Raw genomic sequence first — 22,498 nt, 5'->3', positions numbered from 1 at the left:
GAGGTTTCAAGCTCCGCCCATTACCATCCTGCCTTCCTTCCCAGGAAAGAGGCAGACGAGGCTCGGCGACCTTCCTTCCACTCGCTGAATCTGGAAACTTACAATGCCCCCTTTACTATGCGGGAACTCGAACGTGCGCTTGCACTGTCCCGGTCCTCTGCTCCGGGGCCAGATGCCATTCACGTTCAGATGCTGGCACACCTTTCTCCGGCGGGCAAAAGCTTCCTTCTTCGTACCTACAATCGCGTCTGGACCGAAGGTCAGGTCCCCATGCGTTGGCGTGACGCCGTTGTTGTTCCTATACCCAAACCCGGGAAGGATAGACACCTTCCTTCTAGTTACCGCCCCATTTCTCTTACAAGCTGTGTCTGTAAGGTGATGGAGCGCATGGTTAATGCTCGGTTAGTTTGGATTCTTGAATCTCGACGACTACTTACTAATGTCCAATGCAGCTTTCGTCGCCGCCGCTCCGCTGTTGACCACCTTGTGACCTTGTCGACATTCATCATGAACAACTTTTTGCGAAGGCGCCAAACGGTAGCCGTATTCTTCGACTTGGAGAAGGCTTATGATACCTGTTGGAGAGGAGGTATCCTCTGCACTATGCACAAGTGGGGCCTACGTGGTCGTCTGCCCCTTTTTATTGATTCCTTTTTAACGGATCGAAAGTTTAGGGTACGTGTGGGTTCCGTATTGTCCGACGTCTTCCTCCAGGAGAACAGAGTGCCTCAGGGCTCCGTCTTGAGCGTAGCCCTTTTTGCCATCGCGATCAATCCAATTATGGATTGCATTCCACCTAATGTCTCAGGCTCTCTCTTTGTCGATGACTTCGCGATCTACTGCAGTGCCCAGAGAACATGCCTCCTGGAGTGCTGCCTCCAGCGTTGTCTAGACAGCCTCTACTCATGGAGCGTGGCAAATGGCTTCCGGTTCTCTGAAGAGAAGACGGTTTGTATCAACTTTTGGCGATATAAAGCGTTCCTTCCGCCATCCTTACATCTCGGTCCCGTTGTTCTCCCATTCGTGGACACAACTAAGTTTCTAGGGCTCACGTTGGACCGGAAACTGTGTTGGTCTCCACATGTCTCTTATTTGGCGGCCCATTGTACACGTTCCCTTAATGTCCTCAGAGTTCTTAGCGGTTCATCTTGGGGAGCGGATCGCACTGTCCTGCTTCGCTTGTATCGGTCCATAGTCCGATCGAAGCTGGATTATGGGAGCTTCGTCTACTCGTCCGCTCGGCCATCCCTCTTACGCCGGCTCAACTCCATCCACCATCGGGGGATATGTCTTGCGACCGGAGCCTTCTACACTAGTCCTGTTGAGAGTCTTTATGCTGAAGCTGCCGAGTTACCATTGACCTACCGGCGCGACATACTGCTGTGTCGGTATGCCTGCCGGCTGTTGTCTATGCCCGAACACCCCTCTTACAAGTCCTTCTTCGCCGATTCTCTTGACCGTCAGTACGGGTTGTATGTGTCTGCCCTGCTGCCCCCCGGAGTCCGCTTCCGTCGCCTGCTTCGACAATTGGATTTTGCCCTCCCTACCACCTTCAGAGAGGGTGAGAGCCCGACACCACCTTGGCTCCAGGCTCCGGTTCGTATTTATCTCGACCTCAGCTCACTCCCGAAGGAGGGTACTCCGGCTGCAGTGTATTGCTCACGGTTTGTCGAACTTCGTGCTCGACTTGCTGGTCACACCTTTATTTACACCGATGGCTCCAAAACTGACGATGGTGTCGGCTGTGCCTTTGTCGTCGGGACCCCCACCTTTAAATACCAGCTCCTCGACCAATGTTCCAGCTTTACGGCCGAGCTTTTTGCTCTCCATCAGGCCATTCAGTATGCCCGCCGCCACCGCCATTCATCGTATGTACTCTGCACTGACTCACTCAGTGCTCTTCAGAGCCTTGGGGCTCCCTATCCAGTCCATCCCTTGATTCAACGAATACAGCAGTCCCTCCATTCTTTCGCTGATAATGGCGGTTCTGTCAGCTTTCTGTGGGTCCCCGGACATGTAGGAGTGCCTGGGAATGAGGCTGCGGATGCTGCAGCCAAGGCTGCAGTCCTCCAGCCTCGGCCAGCCTCCCATTGTGTCCCGTCATCTGACGTTTGTGGGGATGTATGTAAGAGGCTTGTGTCCTTGTGGTGGGATGCTTGGTCATCCCTCCAAGGAAACAAGCTCCAGGCAGTAAAACCGCTCCCACCTGCTTGGACAACTTCCTCCCGACCATCTCGGCGCGAGGAGGTCCTTCTGACCAGGTTGCGGATTGGGCATTGCCGGTTTAGCCACTGCTACCTGCTCTCTGGTGACCCAGCCCCGCAGTGCCCTTGTGGTCAGGCATTAACGGTGCGCCATGTTTTATTGTCGTGTCCCCGTTTTAGTCAATTTCGTGTTGTCCTGTCCCTGCCATCTACCTTACCGGATGTTTTAGCTGATGACGCTCGAGCAGCTGCTCGTCTTCTGTGTTTTATAACTTTAACTGGCTTCACCAAAGACATTTAACCTTTTTACTTATTTCATCTGCATCTTTGTCAGGTCCTTTTGATGTCCCCCCATCCCCTTGAGTTTTAGCAGGTTCCTTGTGCTCTAACACCAGTGACTGGGCGCTAATGACCTCAGCAGTTGAGCGCCCTTAAACCCCACCAAAAAAAAAAAAAAAAAAAAAAAAAACATCAATCCAATTATGGATTGTCTCCTTCCTGTAATAATTTTTGGCGATGTAAGGAGTTTCTTCCGCCCTCCTTACATCTAGGTCCTGTCAACCTTCCGTTTTCAAACGTCGCTAAATTCTTGGGACTTGTTTGACAAAAAACTGTGCTGGTCCTCCCACGTTTCCTTTCTTCCGGCTCGCTGTCTGCGATCCCTCAACACCCTCCGTGCCCTGAATGGTACCTCCTGGGGAGCAGACCGAATGGTCCTTCTCCGCCTCTAGCGCGCCTTAGTGTGCTCGAAATTGGACTATGGAAGCATAGTCTACTCCTCTGCTCGGCCGTCTATTCTTCGGCGTCTCGACTCTGTCCACCACCGTGGATTACATTTAGTGTCTGGAGGTTTTTACACCAGCCCTGTGGAAAGCCTTTGTGCTGAGACTGCTGAACCTCCGCTGTCCAATCGGCGAGCAGTCCTTCTGAGTCGTTATGCTAGCCATCTGTCTTCCATGCCTGCTAATCCAGCCCATGACATTTTTTTCGATGCCTCCTTTGATGTAGGGTATGCAGGCCACCCCTCCTCCCTACTACCACCGGGAGTCCGCTTCCATCAACTGCTCCATTCTCTTTCCTTCCGCTTTCCTAAAACCTTCTTGACAACTTGGGGTACAGCACCGCCTTGGCTCCATCCCCGGATCTGCCTGCTCCGTGACTTTTGTCGATTTCCCAAGGATGGTACCCCTTCACTTGTTATCGTCGGGCATTTGCTGCTCTATGTGCACAAATGACAGACACCACATTTATTTACACCGACGGCTCGAAAACATCGTTAGGTGTAGGGAGTGCCTATATTGTTGGCGACTCCCCAAATCACTTTCGGCTTCCCGACCAGTGTTCGGTTTATACTGCGGAGCTTTACGCTGTTCTCCAGGCTGTCCACTACATCCGCCGCCATCAGCGGATACAATACGTTATCTGCTCAGATTCTCTCAGCTCTCTCCTAAGTCTCCAAGCTCTTTATCCTGTGCACCCTCTGGTCCACCGGATTCAGGACTGTCTGCGCATGCTCCACCTGGGGGGCGTCTCGGTGGCATTCCTCTGGCTCCTAGGACACATTGGTATCTGTGGAAATAAGGCGGCCAATGTTGCAGCCAAGGCTGCAGTCTCTCTTCCTCGGCCAGCTATTCAATCGATTCCCTTCGCCGATCTGCGGAGCGTTCTATGTCGACGTGTTGTTCATTTATGGCACACGCATTGGTCGACACTTACCCATAATAAATTGCGGGACACGAAAGCTCTTCCTTGTGCTTGGACCTCTTCCTCCCGAACGCGTCGTCGGGAGGAGGTAATTTTAACTAGACTCCGCATAGGGCACTGTCTTTTTAGCCATCGACATCTTTTAAGCGGCGATCCTCCCCCACTCTGTCCCCACTGCTCTCAGCTGTGGATGGTAAGACACCTTTTAATTGAGTGCCCCTATTTTAATCCGTTACGCTTACGTCTACAGCTATCGCCTGATATATCGTCGATTTTAGCAGATGAGACGCGCTCAGCCGACCGCGTTCTCAAGTTTATTAGTGCCAGTGAAATGACGTCAGTCATTTGAAGCTTTTTTTGGGGACAACCAACCCCTATCTGTAGTGGATTTTTAAGCCTTCCTTCTGCTTTTAGTTTCTCCAATTTTATGACTTTCGTTCCCATTGCTGCTGGTTTTCAATTTCGGTTTTTTACTGTTTCCTGAGTCACGGACCGGGCGCTAATGACCATAGAAGTTTTGCGCCCAAAAAAAAAAAAAAAGGTCCCTTCTCCTTATCAGTGTTTCTCACATATTCCTTTCCTCTCTGATTCTGCGTAGAACCTCCTCATTCCTTACCTTATCAGTCCACCTAATTTTCAACATTCGTCTATAGCACCACATCTCAAATGCTTCGATTCTCTTCTGTTCCAGTTTTCCCACAGTCCATGTTTCACTACCATACAATGCTGTACTCCAGACGTACATCCTCAGAAATTTCTTCCTCAAATTAAGGCCGGTATTTGATATTAGTAGACTTCTCTTGGCCAGAAATGACTTTTTTGCCATAGCGAGTCTGCCTTTGATGTCCTCCTTGCTCTGTCCGTCATTGGTTATTTTACTGCCTAGGTAGCAGAATTCCTTAACTTCATTCACTTCGTGACCATCAATCCTGATGTTAAGTTTCTCGCTGTTCTCATTTCTACTACTTCTCATTACCTTCGTCTTTCTCCGATTTACTCTCAAACCATACTTTGTACTCGTTAGACTGTTCATTCCGTTCAGCAGATCATATAATTCTTCTTCGCTTTCACTCAGGATAGCAATGTCATCAGCGAATCGTATCATTTATATCCTTTCACCTTGTATTTTAATTCCACTCCTGAATCTTTCTTTTATTTCCATCATTGCTTCCTCGATGTACAGATTGAAGAGTAGGGGCGAAAGGCTACAGCCTTGTCTTACACCCTTCTTAATACGAGCACTTCGTTCTTGATCATCTACTCTTACTATTCCCTCTTGGTTGTTGTACGTATTGTATATGACCCGTCTCTCCCTATAGCTTACCCCTACTTTTTTCAGAATCTCGAACAGCTTGCACCATTTTATATTGTCGAACGCTTTTTCCAGGTCGACAAATCCTATGAAAGTGTCTTGAGCTTTCTTTAGCCTTGCTTCCATTATTAGCCGTAACGTCAGAATTGCCTCTCTCGTCCCTTTACTTTTCCTAAAGCCAAACTGATCGTCACCTAGCGCATTCTCAATTTTATTTTCCATTCTTCTGTATATTATTCTTGTAAGCAGCCTCGATGCATGAGCTGTTAAGCTGATTGTGCGATAATTCTCGCACTTGTCAGCTCTTGCCGTCTTCGGAATTGTGTGGGTGATGCTTTTCCGAAAGTCAGAGGGTATATCACCAGACTCATATATTCTACACACCAACGTGAATAGTCGTTTTGTTGCCACTTCCCCCAATGATTTTAGAAATTCTGGTGGAATGTTATCTATCCCTTCTGCCTTATTTGACCGTAAGTCCTCCAAAGCTCTTTTAAATTCCGATTCTAATACTGGATCCCCTATCCCTTCTAAATCGACTCCTGTTTCTTCTTCTATCACATCAGACAAATCTTCACCCTCATAGAGGCTTTCAATGTATTCTTTCCACCTATCTGCTCTCTCCTCTGCATTTAACAGTGGAATTCCCGTTGCACTCCTAATGTTACCACCGTTGCTTTTAATGTCACCAAAGGTTGTTTTGACTTTCCTGTATGCTGAGTCTGTCCTTCCAACAATCATATCTTTTTCACTGTCTTCACATTTTTCCTGCAGCCATTTCGTCTTAGCTTCCCTGCACTTCCTATTTATTTCATTCCTCAGCGACTTGTATTTCTGTATTCCTGATTTTCCCGGAACATGTTTGTACTTCCTCCTTTCATCAATCAACTGAAGTATTTCTTCTGATACCCATGGTTTCTCCGCAGCTACCTTCTTTGTACCTATGTTTTCCTTCACAATTTTTGTGATGGCCTTATTTAGAGATGTCCATTCCTCTTCAACTGTACTGCCTACTGCGCTATTCCTTATTGCTGTATCTATAGCGTTAGAGAACTTCAAACATATCTCGTCATTCCTTAGTACTTCCGTATCTCACTTCTTTGCGTATTGATTCTTCCTGACTAATGTCTTGAACTTCAACCTACTCTTCATCACTACTATATTGTGATCCGAGTCTATATCTGCTCCTGGGTATGCATTACAATCCAGTATCTGATTTTGGAATCTCTGTCTGACCATGATGTAATCTAATTGAAATCTTCCCATATCTGCCGGCCTTTTCCAAGTATACCTCCTCCTCTTGTGATTCTTGAACAGGGTATTCGCTATTACTAGCTGAAACTTGTTACAGAACTCAATTAGTCTTTCTCCTCTTTCATTCCTTGTCCCAAACCCATATTCTCCTCTAACCTTTTCTTCTACTCCTTCCCCTACAACTACATTCAAGTCGCCCATGACTATTAGATTTTTGTCCCCCTTTACATACTGCATTACCCTTTCAATATCCTAATACACTTTCTCTATCTGTTGCGACATCGGTATGTATACCTGAACTATCATTGTCGGTGTTGGTCTGCTGTCGATTCTGATTAGAACAACCCGGTCACTGAACTGTTCACAGTAACACACCCTCTGCCCTACCTTCCTATTCATAACGAATCCTACACCTGTTATACCATTTTCTGCTGCTGTTGATATTACCCGATACTCATCTGACCACAAATCCTTGTCTTCCTTCCACTTCACTTCACTGACCCCTACTATATCTAGATTGAGCCTTTGCATTTCCCTTTTCAGATTTTCTAGTTTCCCTATCACGTTCAAGCTTCTGACATTCCACGCCCCGACTCGTAGAACGTTATCCTTTCGTTGATTATTCAATCTTTTTCTCATGGTAACCTCCCCCTTGGCAGTCCCCTCCCAAAGATCCGAATGGGGGACTATACCGGAATCTTTTGCCAATGGAGAGATCATCATGACACTTCTTCGATTACAGGCCACATGTCTTGAGGATACACGTTACGTGTCTTTAATACAGTGGTTTCCATTGCCTTCTGCATCCTCATGTCATTGATCATTGCTGATTCTTCAGCCTTTAGGGGCAATTTCCCACCCCTAGGACAAGAGAGTGCCCTGAACCTCTATCCGCTCCTCTGCTCTCTTTGACAAGGCCGTTGGCAGAATGAGGCTGACTTCTTATGCCGGAAGTCTTCAAGCGCCAATGCTGATTATTTATCAAAATTTAGGCAGTGGCGGGGATTGAACCCGGGACCGAAGGCATTTTTGATTATGAATCAAAGCCGCTACCCCTAGACCACAGGTACTTATTTACATTTATGCTACCTAAATTTAAACAAGTATATTAGAAAAAAAGGTGTTATGTTAAAGAAAGCATTCACCTTCTCTGTTCTACTATCCAATCATTATTTATCATTATTAGGATCTTAATATTTATTGGATTACAATATCATTTTTCAAAGGAAATATTTTCTTACATCTGTAAATATTGAGTCTTATTTACTGTTCATTACTACTTGGCAGCTAACAAAATTTTTCAATTACTCAATTTAGAAATGACTAATGAGGCATGGTTTTAATATTCTTTGGAATTGGCAGGGATTTCCAATTGCTTATGTTAGATGGAAGCTTGTTGCAGACCTTCCCACCAGAGTACAAAATTCCATTCTGATTCATGGATAAGGAGGAAAATTATTTGTTGTTATTCCTTGGATCTTCATACCATCAAAGTTTTTAATCTACATTCCATTTACCCTTCACCAAAGGACTTCAAAGAGTAGTTAAATAGAGTAGATTAGATTAATACTTGTTTCATAGATCATGAATACGACACTTCGTAATGATGTGGAACGTGTCAGGTAAATATTAAGCACCGAACGAGGATTGAACTCAGAACCTTTCACTTAGCAGCCATTCACTTTAACCATTACACTAACACAGTATCTTCAAAAGAGATTATAAAATGAAAATCGACAATGAGGGTAATGGAATGTAGAACAAATTAAATCAGGTGATGCTGATAGAATTAGATTGGGAAATGATACACTGAAAGTGTAGGTGAGTTTAGCTACATGAGTAGCAAAATAACTGATGAGGGCTGAAGCAGAGAGGATATAAAATGCTGACTGGGTAAAGCAAAAAATCATTTTTCAAAAACAGGAAATTGTTAACATCTAATATAAATTTACAAGGGCATGCTGAAAAGTAATACCTTTGAATATTTTATTTGAAAATTCTTAAAGTTTTTCAAATAATATGAATTTTATTAATATTCTAAACCTTTGCTCTTCATGTTCAGATACTTATTCGTCAACATAGTTACCCTGGTGACAAATATGTTTCTCCCAACAAGAGACTAGTTTGTTGATACCATTATTGTAGAATGTTTCACTTGGTTGACAGAGCAACATCCTCATTTCTGCTTGTACTGCTTCATCACTACCAAAGTGAAGTCCTTAAGGGTGTTTGGAAACATGTGAAAATTGGGTGGGTCATGTTAGGACTGTATAGAGGATGTTTAATGACAGTGAACCCAAGGCATTGGGTTGTTGTAGATGTCGCAGCACTCTTGTGTGGTCTGGCACTGTTACACTGAATAAGAGGATTCTCCATGTGTGAATGATTTTTTTCTGTTGTTGGAAACCTGATTACAGCATGCTGTTTCTCACGCATCAACACGGTAACGTTACACGCTCCAGTTCAGAGCCCTCTAGTAGCAGATGTTTGTGTCTTTCATCTGCAAAGAGGGAAAGTTGACTGGATTATATACATGACATGTAACATCTCATCTGATATTGAGAACAGTGTGAAAAATTCAGAGGCATTACTTTTCAGCATGCCCTCATAAGTGTTTGGAAGTCTTTTTTGAAGATACGTGTCTGGCATGTAGTCTTGTATGGAAGTGAAATGTGGACAATAAGCAATTCAGAAAACAAAAGAATAAAAGCTTTGGAAATGTGGTGCTACAGAAGAATTCTGAAGATTAGATGAGTAGATTGAGTGACTAATGAGGAGGTACTGAATCAAACCGATGAAAAAAAAAATGTGGCAAAATTTGACAAAGCAATTATCTGTTAGAACACATCCTGAGACATCAAGGAATAATTAATCTGGTAATGGAGGGATTATAATTGCAGATGTAGACGATACTTTTGTCTTTGAAAATCCAGTATGGTGTGAAGGCATCACACACTTTAGTTAGAGCCTTTGACTATATTGACTAGAAGTAAAGATGCCCTCGGTATTTTCTTGGGATATCTCTCTGAATGACTGTGTGCAGCAAGTTGCTAGCTAAACATGTTTAATGAGAAACATACAGGGTGAACATTAACAAACTCCACAAACTGCAGGGATGGTTTCCTGAATGTAAACAAATGCAAAAAGGTCCTATGAACTTGTACGAAAATGTGTCTGGAAATGCATCATTGCCATGGTAGATGGCATGGTGAATGACCGTTCCTCTGACCATGTGCAGTGTGTTGCAGGCTGCATGAGTGACACAGCATACTGTAAGCAGCTGAATGGTCCAGTATTCATGTTGGGAACAAGCTGTGATGATGTCAGTGTACGGCCAAGCAGACAGAAATGCTCAAGAGGCAGAACAGCTAAATGCCTGTACCAAAACAAGTACCCTCACAGACAAGAACCATATCACACAATATTTCAAGTCCTTTTTGGGCATTTTTGTGGTCATGGGTCCTTTCAGACAGACAGAAATGCAGGGAGGCAGCAGACTGCGTGTACACCAGATTTGGAGCTTGTACTAGGGTTCTTCTCAATATCTTTCCGAACACGGTCCTACATATCTGGTGTGCTCACAGCTTGCCACTTTCTGCACATTCATCTGCCTGGAAGGCTCCATGATCACACAAATGCCCAAAAAGGGCATAAATGTTGTATAAAGTGGCTGGTGGCTGTGAGAGTACTTATTTTGAGCATGCTGCCTCTCGACTGTTTCCATCTGCTTGGGTGTGCACAAACACCATCTCAGCTTGCTCCCAAAGTGAATACTGGACCATTCTGCTTCTTACAATACACTGCTTCAATCACAAAGCCTACAAAGCACAAGGAACACACAGCATATGGTTAGATGAACTGTCATTTGTTGGTGCCATCTACTGTGGCAGTGATACATCTCCAGACAAATATTCATAGGACCTTTTGTCCTCCATTTCCAGTCTGGAAACTGTCCCTGCTGTTTGTCAGTTCTATTAATTTTCATCCTGTATTGGGTGAAAATGCTGGTGCCACAAGCAGTGGTAACAGCCATTCACTGAAAAAGGCTTGCTCATTTCTCACCACATGTAGCTGAGCATTGCCCCGCTTAAATATAGTATCTGGAGTTTCCTTCATTAAAACCTTTCTAACACAGCTATTTCTGTTCAGACTACCTTTTATATGTAGAGATGAGGTCATGTCTCATCAAATGGTAGGTTTAACTGGTGTCACATGTTTAGAGATGAAAGGCAGAGTGTGAAGGATGAAGGTTGAAGTGTGCACCCCTCCAGATCCATGATTTAAAACAACATTGGTAGAGCACAGGACTAGGTGTTCACAGATAGGGGCATAATGGTGTCAGAAGAAACATCAAAACTGTGCAATGGCCATCCTCAGGCCCATCACATGCTCCATGACATGTTGGTTTACTGGAAACTGATGGGTGCCAAAATATCTGACCCTGGGTCACAAGAGTGCAAGGATGGCAATCAGCCTCAATCACTTGATGTGGTACACAGGATAGGTAAATGAGTTCCTGTTCAGAATCATAACAGGTGATGAGACATGGGAGCAGAATCCAAGGCTGCCTCAGCCTCAGTGACAAGGAAGCATCCTGATTCACCAATGAGGAAAAACTACAGATTGTCACCCTCCACAGGAAATGTTTTGGCTGCAATGTTCTGGGATCCAAAGTGTGTGATTCTCCTCGATTTCCTCCAGCCAGGGACCATCAATGTTGCGCGCAACTGTGATGCCTGTACTAACCTTAGGTCTGCCTTTCAGTGAAAGAGACCAGGAATCATGAGTGAAGGTATTGTGCTCTTGGATGACAATGCCAAAGCACACACAGCAAGGCTTGCACAGGATCAAATTTGTTGCTTCAGATAAGACTGGATCACCTGGCCTACAATCTCAGTCTTGCCCAATCAGCCTTTCACCTGCTCCATTGAAAGCCATGCTCTCAGGACGTCACTTCCAAACCAATGCGGACATGGAGCAATCTGTGTAACATTTCTTTGCATTGCAAGGCATGAAGTTTCAGCAGAGTGGTTTCTTCAAACTGATAGTATGCTACAACAAATGTATCAATGTTGATAGTAACTATATCAAACCATGGTGCAAGGTGTGTAGTCGTGATGTCATGGTGTTTTTGTTTTTGTTAATAAAGTTTCTGATAATGAGACTTACTTTCAGGATATCCCTCGTAGAACACACTGATGTGTGATTGGTCTAAAAATATCAGACAATGGAAAGTACAGGTTGGAATATCAATTATATTATGAAAAGGATAAATTGCTACTCACCATAAGGATGACACATTGAGTTGCAGATAGGCACAACAAAAAGAGTCTTGCACACTGAGCTTTCAGCCAAAACTGTCTTCAGACTGCAGCGAATGAAGATAGCAGTCATGTGCGCTTTCTTGTGTGAAAAAAAAAATATATATATATATATATATATATATATATATATATATATATATATATATATATATATATATATATATATATATATATATATATATATATATATATATATATATATATGGAAACATTCCACGTGGGAAAAATATATCTAAAAACAAAGATGATGTGACTTACCAAATGAAAGTGCTGGCAGGTCAACAGACACACAAACATACACACAAAATTCAAGCTTTCACAACAAACTGTTGCCTCATCAGGAAAGAGGGAAGGAGAGGGAAAGACGAAAGGATGTGGGTTTTAGGGGAGAGGGTAAGGAGTCATTCCAATCCCGGGAGCGGAAAGACTTACCTTAGGGGGGAAAAAGGACGGGTATACACTCGTGCGCGCACACACACACATCCATCCACACATAGACAGACACACCAGGTGTGTGGCTTAGTGTGTAACGGTCTTTTCATTCTGCGTATCTATAATATTGTTGGTCTAAAAATATTAATTTTGTCAATGGCACACCAACAACATTTTTCAAGAGCCCATTGCAATATAAGGAATATGGAAGTTAGCAAAATAGAATGCATGCCACCAATGCAGCCTGTAGCATATTACATCCACCAGCTAGTGCAACTACATTTGTTGCAATTCTGTAGCATCAAGTAACACTGTAATCAATGTTGTATAGTCCTGTGTGAATAAGAATTCAGAATATGAAAAACCCATTTCCTGGCCATTCTTCCCTAAGCAGACTCAGCTGAGAAACAGATGATGTTCAGTTGAAACCAGTGGCAACTACATTTTCAATGAATTTGTTCTTGCAGTAGCTGAAAAAACAGGGACAAAAAACTGTCCATCGAAAGCAGACCCTGTAGACTATGCAAACCCTGTAGACTCACTTAGACAGATATTTTCATACTCGACCAGGAGACATCACATTTTCTAAATCAGTTACTGAAACAAGTTTGTTTGTGTGACCATCATTTGAAGCAAGCACAGAAGTACTCGTTCTGTGAATAAAAAATGCTTTTTCTTGCAGCAGAGAATTTTATTTCTTCCAGATGTGTTTCTCCTTTAACTTTAAGCCATCATCAGTGGAAATTAGAATGATACAGTTTTGTTTTAATTTGCAATATATGTAGATTATAAAACAGTTTACATATTGTTTTTTATGTAAATAAGTGATTACTTAGTTTTTTGTGTTTTTGGTTGATCAGATGAGAGTAAACACATATGCAACCAAAAAACTCGAAGTATTGTAAGTAATCCTTTATTTACATAAAAATCTGTTTCCTAATCTAGAAAACTATATCACTCTAGATTCCATTTATGAGGTGTTAAAGTAAAAGGTGAAACACATCTGGAAGAAATAAAATACACTGAAGCAAAAACAAAGGCAGTTTTTATTTAGAAAACAATCACTAAGAGATTCGCAGAAATCATTAGGTCACTAAAAAGTAGTAATTTTTCTGGTTATGATGAGTTTTCAAAAAAAAGTAATAAATTTTTTTGTTGACTTGGTAGTGCCATCCTTGAGTTACCTTTGTAATCAGTCACTGAGTAAAAGTGGAGAAATACAAGTCTCATTTAATTAGAAGCCCATCTACCTCCTCCTCATGTTATCAAAACTATTTGAGAATGTAGTTTGTAACAGAATACTAAACTATTTTTCTGAGAATGACATTGTAACAGTAGCACAGAGCACTTGTATGGAGAAATCAATATATATCACAAATGCAGTACTGGCAGACCTAAACAAGACAAATAGATCATGGGCAACTTTTATGATCTTGCCAAATTCTGCTGGGGAAGCTAAAAGAGTAAAACATTACTCTTGCTTAACAGGAAACTGAGTGCCAATTTAACAACAATATTACAAGAATAAGAATACATTACGAGCGAAGAAACTTTGAATATGATGTCTTGCAAATTTTGGAGCTTAATCTATTTCTATTCATGACCTTTATAGTTGACTTGCCTGGTATATCAGTGATGTTTGCTAAAGATTTAAGTAAGCTGATAAGAAGCCCAATCATCTTCATACCAGATACAGCCAGGATAATAATGGAATAGGTTTAGAGATTATTCACAGCAAACAGTTTGATGCTTAATGTTACACAGGCACTTGTTATGCAATTACAAACAAATAAAAATAAATTACAGATACTGTAAGTAGAGATAAATATGAAAATTTTTGTGGCCTTAATATGAATTTTTCTACCATGTCACCATTCAGTTAACCCCTGACAGTTTGAGGTGTGGGGCAGGGGGGAGGAGTTATTGTTAATTGATTTATATCCTTCACCAACTTTTCTTGTTTTTTTATAAAATGGTTCCTGATGACTTGTTAGTGTCTTTAGTTTTCACAAACATTTCATATTCACTAGGCTATGTATTAATGCGGATATCGTCTACACAGTGTAGCTGTACTGCCTCCAGAGGTCATCTTTGCAGTTCAAAATATCTTTGTGACAACTTACTTATTTTGTAACAGTGGGCATAAATGTATCAAGTATGTATGCACATTTTTAATGTCATTGAGGAAAGCCACATTTTTAATATCATTCAGGAGAGTTGGATTTCAGGTCTACACACATTTCGTCCAGCAGATGACATTAGATATTGAGTTTTTTACACATTACCTTTATATATAAAACTATTTTAATTCATTATCACATATGACATTGTCTTTCAGCTGCATGAATTTTACTGACAGATGTTTTATTATATTACTTACAGCTAATTAAGACTGATGCAGAGACACGTCAGACACAAATCTGGTTTGAGAAAAATGTTTTTCCAAGTGAACCAATATTTGTTCGGGATCCAAATGGGACAGTAAGTACAAGACTATTATGACAGAATAAATGATTATTTTATCAATATTAGGTGCCCTGTCAATGAAAATCTAAAAGTAGTTTTCTTACATTAATCTCCTTTTTTACTGAAAAATTTAAAATTAACTGAGCTGTAGACTGGCACAAATGTGCAGCACTTATACAACTTTATGACATATCAGAGATGATTAAATTTACTATTGGTAGCTGTGTGCTAAATTCTCTACATATATGGACTGTAAATGGCATTTCAGCTGGGAGTTTCATTGAGTAAGAAATTCATCACGAATTATGCATATACAGGGTGTTGCAAATAGAACCAAAGTACATGCCCTCAGCTTGCATGGGTTGTTCACCAACTAATTCCTTTGGCTCTGCACATCTTCCCTGAGTTCAGGATAAACTAAGATATAATGTGACTAAACTAAGCTCACCTTCATTTACAGTAGGTAATAAAAATTATGTCTCTCTGTGACAAGAATAGACTGACACCTGTACACATTGCCTACAGTCATCAAAAGTCAACAGTCGAAATTATTGAAATCACAAGCCAAAAACTGTCTTCTAATCATCAACTGTTTGTATAATCACTTGGATGTAGACCTGGGAAATGAGGAGGCCTATCAACTATCTCATCAAAAACACCTTGTTATACTATCATACTACAATGGCAGTGTGTGCTCTTACATTTTCCTACATGAAATAATTCTATGTCTTTTCATTAATTGTTAATTCTGTGAAAAAAGACTGCAATACATTGTGCCCAAAACTATGAGAAGTTACAATTCGGTGGAACGAGATTGCTCCACTAATTTGTATTTCACTGACTGCACACCACACTCCTGTTTTCACATCACACAGAAGCTCTTGATTTAGCTGATGAGGATGTTCAGAAATTCACTGTTGACTCTGAGTTTATGTATTCCATTAAATGCAGCCATGCTTCACCAGAAAAAAAATAACTTTTCAGGATCAACATGTTTGTCATTCTTTCATATCTCCATATCAACCAACACTACCTGCAGTAAGCACATATGACATTCTGCAGCTTATTGATAACCTCAGAAACAAGAAATCAGTAGGATTAGATGTAATTTCTCCATATCATTTGAAGAAATGTAAACATGAACTAATGAAACCACTAGTTCATCTAATAAACTGTGTTCTTGAAGGCAGTGTGTTCCCTGACAAGTTGAAACTATCTGTAGTGAAACCAATGCACAAAAAAGGGGAAACAAAACTTGTACAAAACTACAGACTCATTGCCCTCAAAAACTGCAAGGAGTGGTGTCATTGGAAAACTCGTGCAATGCTAGAAACATATTTAAAGGGTAGACAACAGTGCATAGAGATTATGTACTCTAATGAAGAAATACTGGAGAGGAGAAGGTCAAGTATAAGAAATATACATTTTGGTGATCCTAAGGGCTCTATTTTAGGTTCAGTCCTATTTATATGCTATGTAAATGATTTCCCAAGTTCTCTTGACAATAATCAATTCATCACTATGTATGCAGATGATACATCTGGTGTCTGCTATGCATGCAATGAGCCCAGCCTAGTTGAAGAGATACGTAACTTCATTGAAAAGTCAAGAGCTCACTTTGAAAGGGGGAACCTGAAAGTAAACATAGAAAAAATTAATATTATTCATTTTAAACCAAGTGGTCCAAACAGACAAAATACCATGATTGACAAAATTCTACCAAAAACATGTACAGATTGTAAATTCTTCGATTTATGCATAGATGATTGACTTTCATGGCAGTACCAAGCTGATTATGTCTGTGAAAAAATAACACCCAGTCTACATGTATTAAGAAGATTATCTTCATATCTTAATTCTGAAACCCTAAGGATTGTATACTGTGGATTAGTGTATCCATTCTTTTCTTATGGAATAGTACAGTGGGGTGGGACATGCCAAACTGATCTGAAAAGAGTTTTCATACTGCAGAAGCGAGCCTTGAGGATCTCAGAAAAGTAAAACCAGGACTTCTTGCAAACCCATATTCATTAGACACAGTTTATGCCATGTATATACTAGAAACTATAATACTAGTGAAAGAAGACACTAAGATTACAAAAAGAAACATGGATATCAAGAACTATGAAACAAGGCATAGAAAAGATTTTCATATGGTTAACAGAAGATTAACTTTAACAGCAAAAAGCCCCTATGTCAAAGGAGCTGTTTTTAATAACTTGTTCCCAAATGAAGTTAAGAAATTGACAGGGAATACTTTTAAAAAGGGAGTCAAGCAGTGGATTATCCAAAAATGCGCTTATAACTTTGTCATTAATTAAAATGTAATAAGAAATAATGCAAACTAAAAAAATTGTAATTGTAAAAACTTTATACTTGTTGAAAATGCACATGCATATGAAATTATGAGTTATGAGCAACAAATTGAAACTGAAATTGAAACCAGTCTTTCTGCACTGATTCCATACAACTGACTAGCATATACAAATCGCTTTACAGTAATTACTTAAGTCACTCATGGAGGGCTGCATGACAGCAAACTCATTATGATGACATAGAAGAAAGGGCAACACTTGGTCAAGAATGTTGATATACATCCTGCTTCATATTCATGGCAAGCTGAAAGAGAGGGCTCAAACTGAATATATATAATATATAAAAAAAAAGATCCCAAAACTCAGCTACATCTTTGGCATACTGCAGGTTAAATTCCTCATTGGTCTGTCACTGCACTCGGAGCCTTGCATCATTTGAAAAGAGGCAAAATTTTGACTTGCACGACTACACAACATGTTTCCAGTCTGCTAGTGTCATGTTTTTGTGTTCTTTGGCACACTGAAGATATGCAAGTTAATGTGCAACAGTGAGCAATGGCCTTTTGATAGGTAAACCTGAAATGTCTATTGCATGCAGTTCCTTTCATAACATTTTCTTAGAGACTGGTTGAGGTGGATCTGCATTTATAGACAACACCAGTTCCTGTCACATTCAAAACTTATTCTCTTTGATTGGTTCCTGTCGTGTAGGATATTTTTCTACCACAGTTCTTTTGTTTTATTAGATGACTGCAAGTGATACACTATTCCTTGTAGACAAGTTGGACAGTCTGCATTGTCACAAGAACAAATAGGGCAACATCATTTGTGGTGTGATTATGGGCACATCCAGATGTGATAGCTCCTTTTTGTCATTTTTTCACATCTACACATCAACCAATCTTTCAATGCTGATTCCACACAACTAACTAAAATTTACACATTGATTCATTGCCATTACTTAAGCAACTTGTGGAGGCCCACATGACTGCTTGGTACCAATTCTACACAATTTAGAGAGCTCCAGAGCAATCATTGTACTGAAAATTCCTGGCAGATTAAAACTGTGTGCCCGACCGAGACTCGAACTTGGTCGGGCACACAGTTTTAATCTGCCAGGAAGTTTCATATCAGTGCACACTCCGCTGCAGAGTGAAAATCTCATTCTGTAATCATTGTGCTGTTTTAGGTGAGTGACCAATATTTTGTCTGGCATGCTAAATGTGGTATCTGATATAAATTAAATCGTTGGGATGGTGAGTAGATAGCTATTCACCTGTCAAGATGATGATTGTAATTTTAAGTAAAGAAGCAAGAAAAGTGAGAGTTTAATACCTGATGATGATGAGAGATCATTGACTTGGGGAATGATCTTAGATGAAAACTGACCATACTTCCATGAAGCTACTGACCCAGATCTCATTGTTCTGATTATGATAATATCATCTGCACAAATGCCCAGAAGTGAGGCCAATCAAGAAATGGAAGAATATTTCTTGAACAGTGGACTGAAAGCGTTGCAAAAGGAGGTTAAGCATGGTAAAGTGGCATCTGGCATAAACCAATGCCCTAAACATGTGTTTTGAAAGTTCAGAAATTAAAGGATATGCTACAAAATAGCAAGGTAGAAAAATCTCTTTGCAATATCAAAACAGCAAATATGGGATATGATTACCACTAACTGTCACATATGTTTGGCAGAAGTTGGCATGCTCTCTACAAAGTGCTTCTAGTACTGTAATGGGAGTTCACTCCACATCTGAGGAAGTACTGCACAGAGGTGTAAAAGTTTCTTTGATGATGGCTAAAAAAAGACAGTCATCATTCTTTTGTGAAAATTACATTTTTCCATTCATCTGTCATCCTGTCCAACCCTGAGACACCACCTGTCAAGACATTGAAACTTTTGTTGCAACTGTAAGCCCTGACACAATTATTAGCCTCCATCACACCACGAAAGACAGGCATCAGTGCTTATTTTGAGTATCTACTCTTTACTATCTTTCTCTGGACTACAAAGAAAATTCCTTATGTTTTGGAAACATTACTAAAGGCTTTTAATGAAGTTTGCAGTACTTTTAATCCTGCTGAAACTATGGCCTGTGTGTGATCTATTTCAGTGTGTAAAATAATTATGTCCAATAAAACACTGTCAGATGTTTCCTTTGTAGCATTATGTTGTAAACTTCATCACTCTTCTCACAATGAAAAAGCAAGCATTACTGAAAATATTGTAGACCTAATGGTTGACTTTTTTATCATTGACTTACGTACTCATGTCCTATACAAAGGTAGCACAATTTTTGAGGATAACTTGTTGATTGTCATTTATGGTAAATGGTAAGTCCTCGGTATTCTCTTTCCGTATTTCTTTTTTTTCAGCAAAATCTAGCAACAGACTATATCTGCATGATCAAGTCCAAATCCTCAAGTACACTTTTCTTACTATGTCACTTTGCCTTGTGTAGGATGTCCATAATTAAAGTCCCAGTTTCAAAATGCTATAGAAAGTGAACCACTACTCAGAATGTTGTCAAATCTGAACAGCATGTTGTTAATGCAGGGGAAAATGTCATGAAACAAAACAGAAATTTAACAAGAATTTTATCAACTGATGGTGCTGCAAGTGTTTTAACATAAATAGGATCAGCTACAAATGAACTGAACTATGATGACTATGGTTTGAGTTGCACACTACACTATCTGTACTATTCAATGTGCATGACTGCAAAATTGTCCCAAGGCCAAAAATTGCTTAAGAAGTAAATTGACATTGGTTTTTCAATTATCCTGGACCCAAAAACTGCATCAAAAGTAAAATGACATTGGTTTTTAATTTTCAGAGGTTGAAAAACTGCATAATAGGTAAAATAACATCAGTTTTTAATTGTCGTGAGACTGGTACAAGACATATTCAACATTCTGTCTACTGTTTTCTGTCACAAGTTGAAATCAGGAAACAACATGTTCCACAACAGATTTCAGTGTCTCAGGGGTCATGTTCAGAGTGTATAGTGCAATGCATGTCTCCAGTTCAGCTGTTTATGTAATTGAAGCACTGAACGCAACATATTTCAGATAACCTGACAGACAGAAGTCATGTGAATTAAAATTGGGTGCCCTAGACAGCCAGGTTGTAGGGGAAAAATGCCTCTGGAGCAGCTGCTTCACTATCTGTGCATTGTGTGGAGGAGTGCCATCTTGCATAAAAAATGATCTTACACACATCCATGTTGCTGAAGGGTTGGAATGACGGTGCAAAAAAGATTCCCATAGTGTTTACCAATGATGGTACAGATAACAGGACCCACAGGACTCATCTCCTCAAAAAAATATGGCCCAATGATAAGCAATGCTGTCAACTCGCACCACACTGTCACCTTTGCAGAGTGAAGTGGTACCGCTAGAAGTGTGTGCAGATTTTCTGTTGCCCTTATTCTTCAATTCTGTGTACTGACATGTCCTTGGAGATGGAAGTGGGTTTCTTCTGTCCACAGAATGTTCCTTGGCCATTCAATGTCCAATTCCATGTGAGCAAGAAATTCCAGACTGAATGTTTGTCTTGCTGGTAGGTCAGCAGGAAGCAACTCATGAACATGGGTGATTTTGTAAGGATAGCAATGTGGGATGTTTCAAAAGATTTTATGCACTGTGCTCACAAGCTTGTCTCCATTGTACAGGCAATTCCCCACGTGCCATATTTTTGCACACCACCACTTGACCTCACCTGCAGTGTTGTGGCCACATCCTCAACAGATGTTGGATCAACTGCTTTAGTCCCTCTGCCACATTGCACTTCTAAAGAACCTTACTTTCAAAATTTGTAATCATTTTCTCGAGACCCTTACCAGACATTGGACTGATGCCATTTTTCATACTCCTGAGTATCCACTACTTCTGCTTGGCTACTGGTGTACAGTCACCATTCTTGTAAAAGTGTTTAACCAGCAAAGCACTTCCTTCAAGGAGAGATCATGTTGGGTATCTCAGACACAGACTGAGGAACAGTCTTGTGCCTCATGTCTGTTGGTGTGCATATCCTGATGCTTACAGTGCCGATCTGTTGGTAAAATTTTTGTTAAATTTTTTTTGTTCCATGATGTTTCCCCTATCATCAATACATGCTGTTCAAATTTGATGTTATTCTGACCCAGTGGTTCTCATTCTACAGCGTTTTGAAATTGGAATTTCAATTATGGGCACCCTGCAAGTCACTCCACTCAATTTCTAGCACCTCACAAGCTGCTCAACATGACTAAATGTGCCATTTAAATCTTAGTACACTACAGCAGCAAAATTACAGTAATACAAAGTTAATTTATTCCTACTGTAAAACAAGCTTCTGCCCCAATACTAACGTTTAATCTGTCAAAATTACAGCTCAGTGTGAAGTTTTGTGTCTTTGCCACCTTAACATAGGTTTCATTTAGGAAGCAAATGTTATGCTAATTAGGAAGAGTCAAACTTCACCAGCCCAGAAACCAAATTGTTAGTGTTACATGATTATAGATTCAAATACAAAGTAATGAGCAGTATATAAAACATGCTGGCTGAAGTACCAAACATCTTTGTTGCAAATTATTTTTTTCTTTTATAAAACTTGGAAAGTGAAAAAAAAAGACTTCTTCAGTTGCAATGAAAACACACTTTGAGAGTTTTAATGTTTAATTCCATGTTATCTGTCATTGTTTCCAGGAGGAAGATGATGGTGTAGTATTATCTGCTATCATTTGGGGAAAAGGAGAGGAGAATAAAGCTGGCTTACTTGTATTAGATGCCAAATCCTGGAAGGAAGTTGGGCGAGCAGTTTTTGAAACACCAGGACCTGTGCCCAAAAGTCTGCATGGCTGGTTTACTGATACAGTGACATGAAGTCTTATTTGTACCTGTTCTGTTTTCTACAAATAAACGTTAAAAATAAATGTTATAATATTTGAGCTTTTTTTCCCTTTAAAGCCAACAGTGTAATGCATTGTCCGGTCACATTGTGTGACCACTTGTGTTGATCCATTGTGTTTTTTAAAATGACAAGATTGCCCAGTTGCCTTGGTGCCAGTTTTAGATAGCACAATTTTTCCATGCACAGTATACTCTAACCATGACAGCAGGTGAACAGATTACAAAGTTAGCTGTTTCAAAAATACTTTCACCCTTGGCTTGAAATTTAATGATGCTCTTTTGAAGTCAGATAAATCACTGTTTCCACATTATGACAATGACAGCACTGTTTCCTATGTCCTCCAAACATGCTTTATATGCTCTTTACTGCTAGTGTTGCCACCTGCCATCTGTGAGTGGTTATCGAACATTGACATCAAATATGGAGGGTGGTGACATTAATGTGACAAACGTGTAATATGCTACTAAACATCTTAAAACTTCTTATTTACAATTGACAGCTGAGTCTTTCACTAAATTGTCATGATATTCTGCATTACTTATACATTCCAAACAAAAATGAAAACATTGTGGTGTATTTTACTTTTC

The 22,498-nt window shown here is 40.4% G+C and overlaps 1 protein-coding gene across 4 annotated transcripts in view; it reads left to right on the top strand.

Annotated features, from left to right (window-relative positions):
- Window positions 1–21,941, top strand: part of LOC124619382 (carotenoid isomerooxygenase) — a 374,524-nt gene extending 352,583 nt beyond the window's left edge. For all 4 annotated transcript variants that reach the window (XM_047145721.1, XM_047145723.1, XM_047145724.1 and 1 more), the window contains 2 exons: window positions 14,613–14,711; window positions 21,707–21,941. In XM_047145721.1, the coding sequence (XP_047001677.1) occupies window positions 14,613–14,711; window positions 21,707–21,883 (276 nt within the window). In that variant the 3' untranslated portion in view covers window positions 21,884–21,941. The remainder of the gene's footprint in view (window positions 1–14,612; window positions 14,712–21,706) is intronic.
- The last annotated feature ends 557 nt before the right edge of the window (window positions 21,942–22,498 follow it).

The sequence above is a fragment of the Schistocerca americana genome, chromosome 6, assembly GCF_021461395.2.
Source record: "Schistocerca americana isolate TAMUIC-IGC-003095 chromosome 6, iqSchAmer2.1, whole genome shotgun sequence".
Classification (NCBI taxonomy): domain Eukaryota; kingdom Metazoa; phylum Arthropoda; class Insecta; order Orthoptera; family Acrididae; genus Schistocerca; species Schistocerca americana.
The sequence above is the reverse complement of the archived record's forward strand: the minus strand, read 5'-3'. Positions and strand labels throughout refer to the sequence as shown.